Source organism: Melospiza georgiana, chromosome 3 (genome assembly GCF_028018845.1).
Source record: "Melospiza georgiana isolate bMelGeo1 chromosome 3, bMelGeo1.pri, whole genome shotgun sequence".
In the NCBI taxonomy this organism is placed as follows: Eukaryota; Metazoa; Chordata; class Aves; order Passeriformes; family Passerellidae; genus Melospiza; species Melospiza georgiana.
The window spans coordinates 36973226-36992956 of record NC_080432.1 but is presented as its reverse complement, the minus strand read 5'-3'; the positions used below and the strand labels follow the sequence as shown (position 1 = coordinate 36992956).

Sequence of the window (19731 nt, the reverse complement as noted above, 5' to 3'; positions counted from 1 at the left end):
ACTGTTTTTGTCTAAAATGACACCAAAATTCCCCTGGTTTCAGTATCTTTACCCTTACCTAATTATGGTCAAGATATATCTGTGCACAGCTAGCACAGTAAATGAAAGAAAGGTTTGAAGACTTTAATACAAATTCCATGTGGTGTTTAAAAACGTGTTTTGAGACTCCCACTAATAAAAACAGGCTTGGGTTGGGGGCTTAAATGAAGGACATTCGTTTGATTGTACAGAAGCAGAATCATATTTGCATGCTTGATCTTTATAAAACTGATCAGTGCAATATGTACTAAACATGAATTTCTCTGAAACAGCTCTTGCTGATCACTTTGTAGCTCTGGGCTTCAAACAAGATGGAACAAGGTTTCTAGTCCTCAGACAAAAAGCAGCAGCAAGCAACAGCCTGGGTAGCATAAGGCACCTGCTGCATTTATATCCAAGGCCAGTATATGTTATATCCATTTATATCCTTGAATTTGGCAAGTTTCTTTGTTTGGTGTCTGTGGGAGCCACAGCACAGCTCTTCTATCTCCCCACACTCACTGACCTGGCACCTTGTTCACATTCCTGCCTCCCAACGAGCTCCTGCTGCCCCACAGACCTGCAAAATCACTGCCTTTCTTTGCAGCACAAAGATACACTCCATGCCTATACTTCTGCCTTCCCTCTCCAAACCTGAGAAAATCAAATGCTATTTGCTCCCAGCCTGCCTCTCTAGGGGGCTCCCATAACACTATTTTCTTTAAAAGTATTGCATGGCAAATGGGATGCCTCAACTACTGAGCAAATTTCCAAACTGCAAGTTTCAGGTACTCAGGTGCTCATGCCTCAGGAATGGTATGACAAAGGGAATGACAAATAAGACTACAAATAGTGCTGTCCCATTTGCTTTTAATATTGTAACCTGAGATAGGAGCTGCTCTAAACTTGCTATGAATTTCCCTGTGCCAGAATAAATACTTTTTTAATATATCAATTAAGTGCAAAATTCCAGCTACAAACAGTCTGACATGATGACCTAGTAGTCACTGGTTAGCTATAGACAAGGTTAACAGGAATTAGATTTTTCTTGGTTCCATGGAAGCGCCTGCTCACACCCCCCAGAAGCACAAAAATGCAAAAAAATAACACTTCAGATCCTGTGGTTTGGTAACCTGAGGACCACGTGCTTAGCCCTCTAATGCCAGCTCCTGTGAGCCTGTCTGTAATTTCTGTTCCCCTGACAGCTGGCAAAGAGAAGCCTCACCAAAGAGAAGCTGCCTCAGCTGAACCTTCAGAAACTGCTTCACTTCCAGATGCTGCTGGTGGCTCCCCCAGCCCAGCCCAACACACTCCCCAAGCTGTATTAAAACACTTAGGAAAGCCAGAAGAGGTGACTCAGTTCTGCTCCACAGCATCCAGGACCTACCTGTCCAAGTTGTCTGGTTAGTCAGGACGAAAGCTTTGCACTGGGAGTAGCTGTCACAGATCTCAATGGCTTCGTTGACATCAAACACGGAGAGGAGGCAGCCCTTGTGATGGTAGGATGGCCAGCATCTGTAGTTCTCATCAGGAATAAAGGCTTCAGGCACCCGTCTGTACTCTGCAAATCAGAGCAAAGCAGTGGTTGGAAAGCTCCAGTAAACTGGTTGTTTTTAACAGGCAAGGTTTATTAGAGCAGCTTAGGAGCAGGATATATGATGGAAAAGCTGACAGTTTAGGCTGTGGTTTATTCCCAAACGTGTTTATAGCTCTGCACTTTCCTTTCCTTTTCCTTCCCTCCTTTCTTCTCCTCACCTTTTTCTCCAGAAAGTTCTGTAAATAAACAGTCTGTGCACAAAACCCCTTCCCCACTGCGGAGGCAAGGCTTTGGTTTTATTAGGAGTTTTACAGGAAGAATGTCCCATTGAATAAACAGCATCCACTTGAATGAACTGACTCACTGTCCTACTTCCCAACAGTGAGCAGGATTGTCGGGGTGAGACCTGACCAGGCGTTCCCAGCCCTCCCTCTCCCTCAGAAGAGCATGCTATTTTTCTCTGGCTCCTTTAGAGAAGGAAGAAAAGACAGGCTTTTAATTAAGCAAACTTTTTTTGCTTGCTCAGATTAGGACAAAAGAGGAGTCGCTTGATGGGCCTCTGAAGAGAAGGGAGGGGGGAGTAGCGGGAGCATGTCAGCGTGGTCCTGCCCAGCCGCGCCTCCACTGCCCCACCGCCTGCTCCTCTCCTTGGCTGCCGTTCAGTCTCACTTGCCTTTATGAGCTGCCTCTTGTTCTCTGTTCACTGCTCCTCTCACTTTCCCAGCCACTAACGGGGCTTTCTCTAATGAATGCATCAGCAAATTCAACTGATCATTTATAAACATTTCTGTTTAGCCTCCAGACGCACAAATTAATGGTTCCCTCCTGTCTCTCCTCCCCATGTCCTATTCAAAAAACTAAATAGATTCTATATTTCTTCTAATTGTGTCTATTATGGAAACCAGAGCGGCCTGCCCTGACTCACAGGCTATTCTTAAGTCACTTTGGTTCAGGCATTTTCTGCCTGCTCTGCTGATTCAGCCTGCTAATATTTCATACAGCACATTGTATGAACAGCACCGAGTCAAAGGCAACTGTGTCTGCTACTCCAAACTGTCAATATTTCAACTGGGAAAAGAAGTGCACATTCACGAGTGCTCATTCTCACCACACAGTCTGAAATAGTGGGAAACAAATGTAGTAAATACATTCTGTTTTAAGCCCTAGCTCATTTAAAGTATCATAAGAAACATTCCCAAACAAGAAGCAAAATCAGAGCTGATCATGTCCCAGTTAAGTCAAAAGCAAAAAAAGTTTTTTTAATTCAGGAAATGCAGATTCATGCACAAGAAAAAAAAATTTCAAAATGTAGTTCCACATTATGACTGGTCATTTCTCCATCAAAAATATTTATGCATTTCTTCTGAAGAGAAGTCAGAGCATAAATCAAACTGTTGGCTAGGTAAAAGTCCCTTTTTTCCCAGTTTCTGTATCAACTGGAGTGTAACAATAATTGAATGTAACAGAAAATTCTCTTCACGTGGCAACTGCTGAGTATTGATTTGTACCTCACAGCCTAGGTCAGTAAAATTATGTGTACAAATTAAAAGCAAAAAAACCCCATCAATTCCCTGTAGTTAGCACCGTATGTAACCATTTATATCAGCATACATGCTATGCTGACTGGATATAAAATGTGATTATCCACAGCTCCTCTTTGCACAGCACAGAACAGCCACCTCACACTGAACTGTGCCAAGCCCCATGCCACAGGGGGCATTCACAGAGCAGGAGATGAAGCCTGATCCTGTGACAGCAGGGAGCCTGTTCCAGCCCTTCTCCAGGGCACTTTGGGAGTCTGACAGGCTCCATGCTGGGGCTGGGAGGAAGCTGCAGCATCCCTCAGCACACCATCACCACACTAAGAGAGCAGCCCTACATCATATCATGTGGTTTTCTTCATGCAAGGGAGAAGCCCACCTTGAGGACCCTTATTTAATATTTAAAATATTTAAACTTTTGAGCACAGATATGCCTCTTAATAGGCCTAAAGTGCTTCCCTTTTCCTCAGCATTGCTCCCAACACAGCTCTCAGGGGTTAGGCTCTCAGCTGACATACACAGACTTCAAAGGAGCAGCAGTGATTCAGAGGTAGGAGATAAAGTTCTCCCTTTCCATTGCCTTTTTCAAGGTGACCAAGCCTGGTAAATCATCTGGGCAGCTCAGACACATTAATCAACGGAGCTGGACCAGCAGTAACTGCGATGGCAAGGTCCTGGTTTGAGTCTGCAAGCGAGGATGGGAGCAGCTATGCAAGGGTAGTGTCACCACTCAGCAGAGCCCTGTGGCTGTCCCTTCTCACTGCTCCCTGCCAGTTCTGACATGAGGGAAAGCCAAAACCATCTCCAGCGACTCATGGGAACAAGTACCAGGAACATGGCAGTGTGACACAGATGCAAAGAGCATTTTTCTTTGGCTGGGAGATCACCAAGCACCACACGGGTGGAAACACCGCCGCTAGAATCTGAGGGAAGGCACACAGTCACACGGGCTGGGCTCCACAAGGGCAGCTTCTGACAGCACCTCCAGCTGGCAGGAGCCACTGGATACCTGCAATCTAGGGACTGTGCTGCCCACAGGGAGGGGAGGATGCAGTGAGGGGAACGCAGGAAGGCAGCCCCTGTCCCCCCTTGCATGGCAAACAGCAGCGATGGCTGCCTGGGAGTGCTTTCCCTTAGGAGCATCCCAATGGAAGGCAGCCACAAGGAGTGGAGAGCAGTGATGGCCCTGCACCTGATTCCTGCTCCCACACCAGCCAGGCACTCCTGCTTGCCCTGGGAAGCCAACATGGAACCTCTCTTAAACTATTACAGTCAGAGCTGATCAGAAACTCATTGCAACACCAATCAAGTGGTGGTCTAAGCAAACTGCACTTCTCTTCAAAACTCACTCCATCTCCAGCAGAGCAAGGCAGCTGCCTTGTCCATTTGCATGGTAAAGGCAAGTATCCCTGGAATCTCTTCCTTGCATAGTGCTGATTTAAGGAGCTTACCCATTAGCCCTTATTTGTGTGACTTGAGAAGAAAGTCACAATGAAATGCACTCCTCTCACATGAACCTTCTCCTTCTCACAGGAAGGACCCTCCTGAAGGATGCTCCTCCACTGAGATGTGTCCCAGCAATGACATGAGTTCCAGCCCTCAGAAGAGCTGGGCTTCCCCTACACCTTTAAATTGGACACCACAGTGCAGCTACTCAATTAAGCAGTACTCTAATGGTTTAAAGACAGCTCCAGCCCAAGTTTTTGTCCTGCCAAGACCTGGAACTGGCTTAAATGGAGTCCTTGGAATTTGAAGGCTCACAGCAGTAAATCACATCATAAAAAGGTCAAAGTTCTGGTCAATTTCCAGACTAATGGTGTTTAAAACCAATAAATGCTTGCCTAATACTATAAATGCAGCCATAAATTTACACTTTTGTGTACATACACATAGCTTGACAGAGAGTACATAAAGTCTATCAGGGTAATGGCAAGGAATAGATCAGAGAAATGCAAGGCATCCCTACTGGTATCAGCAGAAAAAGAACCCTTTCCTCCATTAACTAATTTTGTGAGGATTGAAGCAACTAAATGCAGCGCAGTAAGCCTGATCTTGATGTTACTTACAATGGGTTTACTCCAGAGTTTAACACAGGGGAGGTAATACAACTCTCACAGTTATACAGATAGATTCTACTACAAAGCATTTTTTCTTGCAAACATTTTGGAGCTTCAAGATACCTTGCTATGCTGAAGCCAGGTAATCCTCAGAAGTTTTGTTTTGTGATAGCTTTTATAGTTTTAAATATTTTTACACGGTGTTCTGATCAACCAAAACATGCTGCTTTGATCAGGCCGAAATCTTAGAAGTTTCTTAGCATGTTAGCCACATCCCCATGATGGCCCCACTGATCCTCAAACCAAGATCACCCACTTGTTGTGACAAGTAAGAGAGGCATCTTTAAAAGCTATCTGCAGCATCACTGTCCAGTGCAAGAGCTAAAAAAATTAAAAAGCCAATGCTTTAAATTCTTATTCTTTTTTTCCATCAAAAACCACCTGCATTGTCCCAAAGCCGACTACAATCTATAAACATACTCATTTTCACTGTACTAGACTGAATCATATAAAGAGCTCCACAAGTATATAATAAACTATGTGAAACCGCCTGCGGTTTCCCCCTTTTAGCCTGTCTGAATCACCCTAAATCTGACTTTAATCAGTCCTAATGACCGTTTATTTCAGCCACAGCAGCCAGACTGCATTTTTACTACCAACTACAGCTACTTGTTGGAGATTTGCCCAGTTCTCTTATCACCTGCCAATACACTGTGGGTTAATGACAGAGACACAACCACGTACATCCTTGAGAGAAAAATCATATTGCTCCTTTTTCTCCCTCCTTTATTCTTCCAGTCTCAGGAGGAACACTGGCAGTCAACTCTGGAATTGCTTTTAATTGCTTTGCTCACAAGTAAGCAGAAAGAGCCAGATCTTGCCAATAGCAGCAAAAAGTGGTATTGAGCAGCGTTTTGCTCTACAAACAGGCCCCTCCTGATTCCCAGGGAGCTCTTGGAGAACAGCACTGGATCCAAAATAGACAATAACACACTGATGTTTTTAGTATGCTTCATTTTACTCTGAACTTTTCCTCATGTTCCAATACCTCACATTTAAACACGCTTCTGACAGCAGGCCCCACAAAGCACTGTGCACGGTTTGCTAAGAGATCAACATTTTGGTGTGCCTGAGGGAGTGACGGGCAGGCCTGTCCCGCGGGCTCTGACTTCAGCCAGGCCTGACACATCCCAACTGCTGGGAAAGCCAGGCTGGCCTGGCAGGCATGGCTCTGCCTCAGAGCAGGAGAGAGTCCTGCTCCTGTGGGGAGCGCTCCCCTCAGAGCAGGAGAGAGCTATACTCCGGTGGGGAGTGTTCCTCTCAGAGCAGGAGAGAGTCCTGCTCCTGGGGGGAGCGTTCCCTCAGAGCAGGACAGAGCCCTGCTCCTGTGGGGAGCATTCCCCTCAGAGCAGGAGAGAGCCCTGATCCTGTGGGGAGCATTCCTCTCAGAGCAGGAGAGAGCCCTGATCCTGTGGGGAGTGTTCCTCTCAGAGCAGGAGAGAGCCCTGCTCCTGTGGGGAGTGTTCCTCTCAGAGCAGGAGAGAGCCCTGATCCTGTGGGGAGTGTTCCTCTCAGAGCAGGAGAGAGCCCTGCTCCTGTGGGGAGTGTTCCCGTGTCCTGAGCGTGGTCCAGGCCAGGCCTCATGGCTCTTTGTGCACTCCCACTGTGCCAGCAGCAGAGCCGAATTTAAATCAGCATGCAGGCCGTCGCCGAAACACAAATAAATAACCAGAGGAACAACATGTTCCCTTACATTTTATTCCTGTTAACATGACACAGCTGGAGCACTTTTCCTGCCTCGTGCCACACATCCCAGGGAGCTGTTCCATACCCACAGCCACCTCTGTGGCACACACCAATTTACCAAAGGCAACAAGCCCAAAATGTCCTACAGATGCTTAAACATTGAATGTGGTCCACCAAATCATAAAAACAAGGATGCTGATGATGGACAAGCCAGAAGTTGCCTAGGGTCACGTGTTGGGTCATTTAAGCTGGAAGACAGAGGCCCACAGGATTTATAAAAGACACTCAGTGACTTCTTTAGTGTTCTGGAAGGGAACCAAGGCCCTCAGCAGAAAGCATTTTGCTGTGCAGCGCCAAGTTGGACAGGGAGAAGTTCAGCAACAGCAAAACATTACTCAGGGAACAGGGTAAATGGCTTGCATGGTGGTGGAGGTACAAGTGAGCAACAAGCAACAGGCTGTGGTCCCTGCAGAGCTGCACAGACCCACATGGCTGCAAAGGAACCTGCTCCTGTGTTCCTGTGTGCTGCCATTGTCTGCCTCCTGATGTGAGAGCCCCCCAGCCAGGCAGGATGCAAAGGAGACTTTCTGCCCTGTGCTCCTTTCCCCCTCAGCCCTGAAGGCACTGAGAAAGAGACACCAAAGGCACATGAATAAAAATAATTTAAAAAAATATAAAGCTGATAAGATTTATTATAATATATTTTGATAGAGCAGGAATCTGGGCTGCAGTTTGTTCCTGATTTCAATAATTCTTGGGTAGATTTACAGATTCCTAAGCAGGTTGCTATAGTGATCCTGCAGAATATTTTTTTCAAAACACTGTTGTACTGTAAATATTTACATACAGCATAATCCTGCCAAATTGTCTTGAGACAAAGGAAAACACAACGTGTCTTTGCTTTATGTCCAGCCTTCCAGCTTTTTTAGCTTTGAGAATGTGCTTTAAGCTAACAACAGCAGCTAATTACAGCTTTCTGTGGGCTTGCACACCCCCAGACCTAATAATGGGTCATTTATTAGCTTTAATGAATAACAAAGCTATCCGATTTACGAGTGTTAGCTGATTTCACGCATTTCTGAGTAAATTCTGAGTTAGCTGAAGGGCTGGGGCTTAGCTCAAGGGCCAGATACTCTGTACAAATCACTGTCACTTGATTGAAGTAATAAAAACCTTGATACTGGGGCATGACTTTACTGATGAACATCAGTAGTTTTTTATAGTCTCCTTAATCTGGATAATTAATGGAATGATTTAATCATTTTTAGATAATATAGGTCAGAAGAAATACATGGTTCCTGTTTTAATTCACATTCTTCTGGATTCCAGCAGGAGAGGCCAACAGCCAATGGAATATAAAAGCATTTGTTCCTGGTGTTGTTTTAAACGCTGCAATGTTCCCATATCAACGTGAACAGCAGTGTGATTTATGACTGCAGAACACATACACAGCTATCAAATGTCTCCCACGCCTCTACTCTAGGATACTAAACCAAAGTCCAGAGCATAATATAATTTACAGCACTATAAAATCTTTACAACTGAAGCACAGTGAAAGCTTAATATCCAAGACCTTCTGTAATATGACTATGTCATCTTGTTAAACTTTATTTATGAGAACACTAGGCCCGACAAGAACTTTCTTCGTGCCACTTCCCTACTGCTTATCAATATCACCTTTCTCACTTTGTGGTGTTCATAGGAGGAGGTCTTCCTTTCAAAAACATAAGTTCACATAGATAACACACTGTTTCCTCAATGGTAATGTTTTAGTTATGGCCTTACATGACTTGCCCAAGATCATGATCTGGTCTTTCCTACTATGAATTTACAATGGTCTATCCAAGATAATGCCTAATTCCAAGCATTTAAGACCTAAGACAAATTCTGAAGCTCCATTACCTGAACCTTCTGTAGTTTCTTCTCAAAACCAAACAAAACAAAACCTTATAATTCTTGGATGTGAATTTTCCTCCTGTTTTTTTAGGATTTCAAAATAGGTCGTCCACCAGAAAGGCCTTATTTTGTCACTAAACCTTTAGATGCCAGGAGATTGGCATCACAAATTCCTGTCATTTCCACTATTTGTAAGAGCAGAAGTCCTGGGAGTGAGTCACCTTGTGAGAGTTCTATCATCTGAAGCAAAATGGATGCAAACTTGTGCCTCCCCCATCTTGGCACCCATTGGGGTATGAAGGCAAAGATTATTAACTCCAATCTGGCCTGAGAACCAAATGATCATCTTTCATTTTATCTTAACTTGGCACTGGGCTGAAAAACACCCTTCTTGAACTTTGTCTGTGCTGCAGAGCAACACAGAAAACATTTTTAAAAATCATGCAATCTTAAAAATATTTTTTTTGTCCAAACAGGGCCAAAGCAGGACCTCAACCTACAGCTTGGGAAAATATCCCAGTTGTTCTTTTTCATCCCTGTCTACCCCTCTTCCAAGATCTATGCACAATATTCCATCTGCTTGCAGTTCAGCCTTGGTTTCAGTGGTGAGGATGCAATCTCAGTTGGGAACATCCTGTCAGAAGAAGAGGCTGATTCCCTGGACACCAGGCCCTTCCAACTCCACTGGACCACAGGAGAGTTCCCCATTCCATTATCTCCAAATACATTCTAATTAATAATTTATAATTCCATAACCTCTGGATTGAAAATTTTAAAAATTAATTCTAACACAGTATTAGTATCAGATATCAGTCAAATATCAGTTGAGGAAAGATTATGATTTGAATTAAAATTATAAAAGTGAGTATATAGGCACATTTTAGCCCTCGTTATATAACTTCTTCATATTTGCATGGCAAGGAAAGGGAGTCTTAAAATAGAAATAGATTACAACACCTTTTCTGTTTGGTTAAAGTGCCCTTAAAACAAACTAGAAACAGGCCTGTACATCTTAAAGGCATGGCAGCTAAGTCTGAGAACACATCTAATCTAAGTGTAATTTCTAGTAACATACCCAGTTCCTCAGGCTTGTCCCTAGTTGAGAACATTTTCCTAGCAAGGAATTCAATATTACACTCAGGGTATTTAATGTACATTATTCAATATGTTACATAAAGCATCTACAGATTTTCAACATCTTTGGTCACACTGTGAAGTGCCTAAGCCCATTAGCAGTGTCCTGCAAATAAAACAGGCTCCTTGCAGAGCAGGGCATTACTAGCCATGAACATGGGGGCAGTGGATTCTGTGTTACATTATCAAGGACTCTACAGAATTAAATTAACACAAAAAAGTGTAATTTTTACAGTAGCTAAATATACACAGAGCTCTGCTTTGTGTCCCTGGAAACCTGCACTGATACTCTGACTACTGCTGTCCAAAGCTTCTCTCCTCGTGAGTCTTTATAAACATGACAGATATCTAAAATTCAAAACCTTCACCTCATCCTGATACAGCAGTGAAACCTGGAATCAACCAGCATCACAGAACAACTTCAGCTCTCCTGGCACTTCTTCAACAAAGGACATGTTTATACTATTGATTGTACTGCTGAAAATAATTTTGCTGTGTTGACAGGTATCACTCAGCACACATGTGATGAAAAGCTGAAAATTAGAAAGTTAAATGAACACCTGCAACAATTTTCCTGCCAATTTTACAACAAAATAAATATTGAATTATTCTGATAAGTGGGTCAAATTCATCCCTGGTATCATGGCTTTTTGAGGTTAACAGAGCCACAACCAGAATGAATTTGGCTCCTGCGTCTCTTTCACTGAGCAAATGCTTCACTGAACTTTTCAAACCCCCTGTGCCAACATTCATCTTCATTTAGAACCCATCTTTACTGAGCTTTTGCAGCAAAGCCATAATTTTCCTATCAACTTGCAGTCAATTATGTTGACAGTTTGACATGAACATTGTACGTACACAAAAATAATTTGCAAAACAGCTTTTACAATTGTTGGGCTTTAACAGTCATTTCCAGCACACATAATATTCTTTGACATGCACAATTCCACAGCTGTCCTTCTAGGAAGAACATGCACCACTTTGTACCACAGCTTGAATAGCATACAGACATGATATGAAAAAGAAACTGTTATTCAGCCTTGTTTTGATCCTGTTCTTTTTTTCTATTTTTTCATTCTATCGCTGGCAGAAGATGAGGGACACACTATTTTTCCTTTGCAAAGGAAGTAAAAATTTACTTCCTCTTAGTCTTCCAATCAATAAATACTTATGTAACAAGAAATTCATTTTAAGTCCCAGGAAGCCCATGGGGGGGATTACAGTCTCATGACTGAATTCTCCCCAGTATAGGTTCAGGCAGGTTTTGATACTACAACAGCAGTGTGTGGATGTGGTGAAACATGTTTTCCATAAATCTGTCATGGAGAACTCCCTTTGGATTTCCTTATTCCCAGTACAGCCTGCTCACACTTATGGATGTCCAGCTACATCACAGAGTGAGAAGAGTTACAGGAGGCTCCCAGGAAGCAAAAAGCAGATAAAATATTACCACATGCATGACTTCAAGGGCCACTGAGCTTTGCTTTCTGCACATTAGCCCTTGCAAACCCCACAACAATGACAAAATCTCAGATTTTTAGTTTCAAGGAAGATGACTTTACCAGCTTTCGGCACCCGGGTTGTGTTCTGCAGGTACTCCCCACTCTTATACAGATCCAAAACTCTCTCCAGCTGAGCAGCTGTCTCATCTATTCCCCAGTGCAGTTCTCCTTTAAAAAAGCAGAGGAAAAGAATGACTTAGATGAGGAGCATCCTGCACAGGACAAAACAAGGTTTTACTTGAATGAAGCCCTAAGCTTGGGAGTCCCATGGTGCCCTGCTCCATGGCAAGGTGGTGCCCTAGGCAGGAAATCCCTGAGTTCCTACAGGTCCTACAAGTCTCACACCTGACATTGCCTAGGCATTCTAGAGGCTGGCTCATCCAGCTGGTAGCCCCAGGCCTACAGGCACAAAATGCTGAGCAGAACTCCCCACAAGGGATCAACATCAGCCAATACAGAGAACTCCAAAGCTTTGCTTGCTCATTAGCTATAGCCCAGCATCATTTATTTTCCCTTCAGATGCACACTGGAGCAATGCACTGAAAAACCCTCAAATCAGTGTCACAGGCAACTACTCTTGTCACAAAGCCACTACCTTGGTAATCAGTGAAGATCTATGGAAATGCCATTTGTGCCGCTGGCTTCTGAGGTATAAATCACCACTGATATCATTGACAATGAGAAAGTATCCTGGGTTTTATCATTAAAATTTCCGTTTCCAGGGACAGAAGTTTTTCAGACCCCACAAGGAATTGTATTCTGATACAATTCACCCTGAGGTGTCAGGATGAAACAAATATCTCTGTGAAGCCTAGAAAAAATCTAAAAATGGGATTTTTCTGATGTATGGGCCCATTCTTGCCTTCTTGGTATGGGAGCAATTTCATTCTGGATAGAAAAATAACCTAGTTCTATTGCAGTGAGCACAGAAGCAGCATTCTCCCCTCCCAACCATAACAGTTAAACTAAAAAAGCAACTACTTGGCATTACCATGTTTATTGTGATTACCTGTTGCATTGACTATCTTATCCAGCAATGGTCTCAGTGAGGATGGAGCACTGTGTGGAAGAAGATAGGTAAAAAAAAACCTGCAATAGAAAAGTAACCAATATTGACTTTTTTTTTTTTTTCAAGCGTTTACAAACATCTGGTAAGTCCTGAGCATCACAAGGAATAAAATTCCTATTGCTTATATGCCACTGACCTATACAGGAAATATAATGGTATTCTATACTCAAATAAATACATAGCTGAGACTATTCACACACAGCTGTCTGGCATACCTAGACCACGCTGCTACATACAAGGCTGCCTTGTACCTATGTGTAAATGTTCCATTAATACACCAATTTGCTGTGAAGCCCCATGGATTGTGACTATTTGCAAAGCTGTCTGTACTTCAACAAACTAAAAGGATGCCATCAACCCCATAAATCTTGGACTTGCTTTTTTTTCAAACCTTGAAAGTGCATAAATTCGATTTCTGTTCATTTCTAATAAATGAAATTATTATTTTCTTTACTACCGTTTTCTTAGACTTTTAAATTAAGTGCCAGGAGAAAGCCACCTTCTATTGTTTAATGCTGCTGGAATACAGAATGCCCTCTCTGTTCCTATCATTTATCTGTAATCAAGGTACATTCATGTAGCTATTCACTGATGGAGGTAGAATCACAGAATGGGAGAGGCTGGAAAGCACCACTGGAGGTCAGCTAGTCCAGCCTCCCTGTTCAAGCAGGGCTCCCTAGAACACTTAGGATTGTGTCCTCGTGGCTTTTAAATACCTACAGAGAAGGAGATTCCAAAATCTATTTTAATGGTTTTAATTACAAAAGAAAAAACAATGTGCCATTACCTTCCCTTGAAGTACATTTAGTTTTCATATTCTTCCTTCAGAGTTCTACTACTCTGCCAATACTACTACCTATTGCAACTAACTCAGGGTCACAGAAGCCTAAGATGGAGATGGACAGGTCAGGATCTGGCAATATAAACAGAACTACCGGACATAAATATCAGCTAATGAAAAGCACAGGAACACAATTGGGAAATTGCCCTGCTTCACCTCTAACTTGCAAAGCAAAGTAAACAGTTTTTCATATACAGAGACCACACTGTCAAATGGAAACCCCCAGGGACTCATGCTCAGGAGGGGAGACCAACAGATGCTTTACATAAACACAAATTAGAAAATTCAGTTACTGATACCAAAAATTGATCACAGAGGCATGTATTATTGAGCTGACACTATTTATACAATGAATTGCTCTGAGAATGTTACTCCCTTTTCCATCCCAAACCAAAATAATGTTTATGGTTTTCCCAAGTCGGATAATCCACTGGCAGGTTTTCCTGACAATGAGTATGAAACAGCCAATGTAAATACATAGAAAAATCTGAGAGCAGCAAAACATTTGTAACAAATAATTTGTCTGGTAAACTTGAGCTCATTGTTTTTGCTTAGAGATTATCCCTAAAGCAGAGTCCAACTGATTGTGAATAGTTCTTTGCTAAAATTCAGTAGCTGTCACTAAGTTTGCTCAATGCTGGCTGGAAGCAAGTCACAGAGGTTATTGTTTTTCCATAGCTACAGGGCCACAGAAACATGCGACTGTTCTGCTGCAAATACCCACATCTGAGATCCTGACATGTACAGACACTGCAGTCTGCACAACTTAATTGCAAGAACATTTGTTATTCATCGATTCCAGGGCCAGTGGTATCCCCTGTGATCTGCATAATACAGACTGTCGATCATTTTACATTCGTTCCTACAAATTGTTTCTTTTTGAGAACTATCTGATACTAATTTAAGAATTCTCAGTGATGGAGAATTCATCTCAGCCATTGGTTAATAATTCAAAATATTAATTTTGTTTACTTTCAAAACTGTCCAGTGCTTTGAAAACTGTTTCCCCAAACACTTGGAGGAAAGCACAGTGAGACACATTTGTTACAGGAGGTAACCATCTGAAAGTCAAAACAGACCACTTCTTGTAGAGGTTTCTCCTAAATGTTTTCTCTCCTTTAATTATTTACCTCATAAAGAAACCAGTAAGATAGGCTTAAATATGCTTTCAAGGTTAGGGTGTGCTCTGTTTTAAAATTACAAGGGGTTTATGCATTGTTTGACATATTGCTGCTTTTGACTTCTATCTAACAGCTTCAGAGGGCAACCTCTAAGCCTACAGCAACAGAGTGCACCTTTGAAAATAACAAATTTAGCAGCCTATCCCTAATGAAGTGAGGATTTCACCTTTTGAGACAAGTGCATAGGGCTTGATGTAACTCCTTAGCATGGGTGGTCACAGCCTCCCACACCGTTCAACAAAACCCCACGTCTCTACGGAATTAAGTCAAAGCAGGGGCTGAGAACACTGGGGCACTGTGCATGAAATACACACTTGAGAGCAGTTCAAAGGCCATACTAAAAACTGTATTAGAAAAAGACCGCTTCCTTCAGCGTGACCAGCAACCTGCCACAAGCCCACCACACCACAGACATGTCCCCACTTACAACCGAGATGGATGGGTGCCTATTAAAGACTTCTTACCCAGAAACAGTAAAACAGTCTTAACCAAAAGCTAGCAAGCTAAGCAAGATCTTTAAGCCAAGCAAATGGAAATGGAAAATCTTGCAGGACACACTAAATACTGTGCTGCACAACTGCAGATGGCTGTCATGTGGTGCAGCCCATTTCAGTGTGGTCAGCTAATGCGACACACATGCTGGTGAGTGCCCTGCGACCAAAGCAGAAGGCTCTCTTTGGAGCAGCCTCTCCTCACTGTGGTCTGGAAGGCAGTGAATGGCATGTCACTTGAAAGGGAAGCCTAAGAAATGAGCACACTGCTCTGAGATCTCCATTCTCCCATCTGGATCAGCCAGGGCAGCCGCCCATCCCAGCAGTGCCCATCAGACAGAGCAGTAATGGCAGGATGAGCGCAACACTGAGCATCCACTACTGGCTCCCTGGAAAGCAGTGACATGGCTCCCCCAGCATCCCACTCTACCCTCTGGGGGTGTGATTGTTGTTGGGGGAGAGCCAAGACCACAAACACAAAGCCACGGCCCAGAAGGACCCAGCTGTAAATCTGGACACAGCTTTAGAATCAAATTTGGAAGATTTGCAATAGCTGAACACTTCCTTCAGCTGACCAACTGGTCCAGCCTGGCCCACTGCCCACATGTCCCCCACTGCAGGCACAGCACTGGGAGTCAGTCCCACAGCACCTGCTCACAGAGACCTGGGGCTGGGAGGGAAGGGTGAAAAGACCACCCTTGCTTTAAGAGGTTTGGGCTTAGACCCAGAATGTCAGCAGCTGAGGGTGGTCCCAGCAGCTCCAGGGACACACTGGGGCTGTTATCACCCTACCACAGCAAGCTCCAGCAAGGAAAGGAGCACTGAGCCAGAGGGCAGGATGTGAACTGAGCTCTAAGTCTCCCTCTGAAGCCAGCCCTTTGCTCAGCTGGTGGTGTAAAACTTGTGATGACCCCTCTTAACTCACCCCAAAGAGCTGCTGGAATTGTTGCACCGCAGAACTTGTGGGCCCCAAGCTCCAATAGTGCTTATGCTTCACTCCTATGAAAATCTCTGCTTGAGAAGAATTCAGTGGGCTTCAACCAACACCGAATTAGACTGAGTGGTGAATCACACTCAGAGTATGCAAAATATTTCAAACGTTATAAATGCCATGTATTTTCACAAATGAAACAATTATTCATGGCTTCACTTACTCCTGGGCACTGGTTCTGAGACAGTACGTGCTCATTGATGTAAATAACTGTAAAGGATGCTGGAGCTCTAGGCCCACCCTTAACTCTACATGACTTTATCTGATCACAGACCTGTAGGCATTGTAGAGATTCCTCTTTTCATTCATGCTCTGACACCGTCCCTCAACTGAGCAGGGCAGGGTGAAGTTTCTCGCAGGGAATTCCATGAAGCAGTCACTGTTACTGGTGCAAGAGCTCTCCTCAACACTGGCATCATCCAGATCTGTCACCTTCAGCTCCCCATCCACGATCACAAACTGCCGAGGGCGAAAATCCAGTAATGTCACCGAGCCAAGAGGAGAGTGAGCCAAGTAATGCAGAAGCCGAACTAAGCTGAGACAGATCTGAAACACAAAAACATGGGTTGGTCGCATTGTTTTCTCAGTGCAAAGTATACAACAAAACCACTTTAGCTGAAGATATGCTCATAAATTTATTACTTAATATAAGCATTATAACTTACCCTCAAAACCAAATGTTGCAACCAAGGTATTTTTCACAGGATTAGCATAGCTGATTGTAAAACCCTGAGAGACTTGAAACAAAAATAAGCTTCTTTACAAGTGCTTTCCCACACTATTCTTGAAGCAGAGTTCATTGTTGCTATTCTTACTTTTAACAGAAATAAAAGCATTAACTTTTAATAACACTTTATGCACAGGCGTTGATCACAGAGTCTGATCCTGCTCTTTTATAAACTCCAGGTCTGGAAATTTTGGCTGGATTGCCCTGCACCCACGCCTGGAGCTCCAACTGCAGACAGTGTCTGTATTGCCTCTATACTGATCCTGCCTCTTGACCGTTTTTATAATTTTTTTCCTCTGTTTTTTTCCTTTTTCCAGGGGAGAAGGAAGCAAATTCCCAGGAAGAGGAGCTCCACAGGTCCAGGGAAACCCTGCACCATGCCTCAGGTTAAGTGCATATGTCTCTCTGCTTTGATGGGTCTGCTGTGGTGGACCCTCTTGCAGCACTTTGAGGCTGAGGTGGGAGCTCTGTGCTTATGTTTCACTTTTCCACTAGATTAGAAACTTGAGTAACTCCTACTAAGCAGCAGCCCTGATGAACATTGAATTCAGCCTCCTTACCAAAGTCCTGTTTTCAATTCATGCATTCCTTTAGAGTCCACTATGTAACCTATTAATCCAAAGGTAGCAGTAACATGAACACAGTTAAATACTGGAATTTTTATTTTATGTATTAAATAAATAACAGGCCATATTTAGTTTAGCAGGCTTTTTACTTTCTATATATCTTCTTTGTTTTCTATTAAAAGACAATGTTAAGGGCATGTGCATTGAAGTAGTCAAACCCAAATTCAGTCTAGGGGTTAAACATTACCCTCAAGGGTGCACCTCAACACATACTTGGTAAGAAAGCTGAGCACGGCTGAAGTTATCCCTCACAGACCCTTCACCTGTGGGACATTAGAACCATCTCACTCTTCCACCTAATCCTTCTCCTGACCAGACAAGAACATTTTTCTCCTACTTGCAGGATACCATAGTTCATATGGAAGTGCTTATAGGTGCATACAAGTGTGGTTTTGGGATGCTAAACTTGACCACCCTTACCTCCCCTTGGAAGGACACAGAACTCATGTCTGTGTTATCCTGCAATATACTGTAGAGAAAAAGCCCATCCAGCCCAAGCCAACCTATAATATAGGTATCTTCAAATGCCAACAAACCCAGAATTTAGCTTGAAAAAACCCACAGGTTGTCACCCAAAATTATTGCCTTTTCTCAAACACCAAAAAGCCCCCTGTTCCCGCACCAGCAACCTCTCTGCCCAACTCCAAGAGGCTCTGCTGTGCAGACCTGCTGCAGGCTGGGACTCCAAATGCCCCCTTACTACAAGCTTTAAGCACACAGGTGAAGGCTTTGCCCTGTGTCACACACCTGTGGATTACTCAGCTTACTGCTCAGCCCATCCACACAAGGAAATTGTCAATTGTAGGAATGACCTCATGGATTTATGTAGTCATTTTCAGGACAGGACCACAAACAGATCTCACATATCAAGAAGACAATTTTATTTCCTTCCTTTCTGTATTAGTTGCATCCTAGACAAAGGAATGAGCATGACATTATTTAGGACTTCATTACAGTGGCCACAGGAATGTTTCACCTGTAATTCTACCTCTGTGAAGGTTTTCATCTAATTCTCCTTTATCTTCCTTTGCAACTGCTCACTCAGAAATAGCCACACTGGAAAGAAACTTCTCTTTTTATTACCCATAATCTCTTGGTCATTTATTTTGTACATAATTGCTATCACAGTGCATTATTTGCATTCCCTGGATGAGATGAGCTAAAGGCAGGTGGTCCTGTGTTTTGGGAACCTTGCTGAGTACCTCTGCTGCTTATCATGACCATGATTCTCTCAGGAAAAGGGAGCTGCAGCTTAGTGCAGGCAACAAAACTTTCTCCAGCTGTATGAGCAAAATAAACTCTGCCAGGGAACATTCCTGGGCACAGAAACTTAATCCCCCATGCACACTGGCTAGCACGGTCTCTGGCCAGGTCTGACCAGCACCAAGGCTGTTCTCCTGCACTGATCCCAGGCAGGATCCAGACAGCACCATGGCCCAGGGACCATTTCCAATCCTGCTCACAGCCTTCAGAGAGGGCAGGAATGCAACAGCACAGCCGTGGGCTGCACCTTGCTCTTTCCACCCGGAGCTCACTCAGGCGCACTTTTAATTTTCTGGCACAGACGTAACCAAGCAATCCAAAGTGTGTCAGATGGAGACTCTGCTGCCTTTCAACGTCCTAGGGAGTGAACCTCAGACAACGACACATCCCCACACACACCAAGCCAGACAGCTGTCTTGATCAAAGCATTGCTGCAGTCTGGCTTCATTTTGGACAAATTAAGTGTGACCTTCGTGCTCCTGGTAAATTGCCAGTGCGCTGGACAAACTGGGTTTGAGATTTGTGTACGTTTATTTCACTCTTCCCCCAGGAAAAAAATGAACAGAGCAGGAAGCAGTAGAAAACAATTATAAAACAAACCTATGATAAGGATCAGGAGAGAAATGTAACATCCTTCTATTGTTTAAATCCCGGTTGCAGAGCACAATGCCAAAACTCCTGGGCCCCAAGCTTTAACAAGTAAGAAATGTTTTGAGATATCATGCAAAAACCATATAACTGGTTACAATTAGATAATACTGACAGACAAAATAACACAGCGTCTTAAAACCTACAGAAGGGGAGTGCTGAATACTGCTTCTAAACCACGATGTAATCTTATGCAAAACAAATGTTTAATAAATGTGAATCGTGCTGAAGAGTACACAACCTCTGCTTAATAATATTATTTATTTTTTACTCTCCTAAAGATCCTTATAAAACAGCTGTTACTCACCCGAAATCTGTCTTCCCAGGAAGTCTGTAAAAGCTGAATCATCTCCAAAGGCGAGCCCAGTTCAGTGATGGTGGTCAGTGTGTCTGGGATGTCATTGCTGTCTTGGTAGCAATAGCCATAGAGCTGAAAACAACACAACCACTATCAGTGCAGTGC

At 43.4% G+C, this 19731-nt stretch overlaps 1 protein-coding gene across 1 annotated transcript in view; it reads right to left on the bottom strand.

The window, feature by feature from the left end:
• PKDCC (protein kinase domain containing, cytoplasmic) overlaps positions 1-19731 on the bottom strand; it is a 35715-nt gene that overhangs the window by 1347 nt on the left and 14637 nt on the right. The window contains exons 2-6 of the mRNA XM_058020662.1: positions 19576-19698; positions 16279-16550; positions 12441-12520; positions 11492-11599; positions 1406-1579 (exon numbers count right to left, since the gene is read on the bottom strand). Of these exons, the coding sequence (XP_057876645.1) occupies positions 1406-1579; positions 11492-11599; positions 12441-12520; positions 16279-16550; positions 19576-19698 (757 nt within the window). The remainder of the gene's footprint in view (positions 1-1405; positions 1580-11491; positions 11600-12440; positions 12521-16278; positions 16551-19575; positions 19699-19731) is intronic.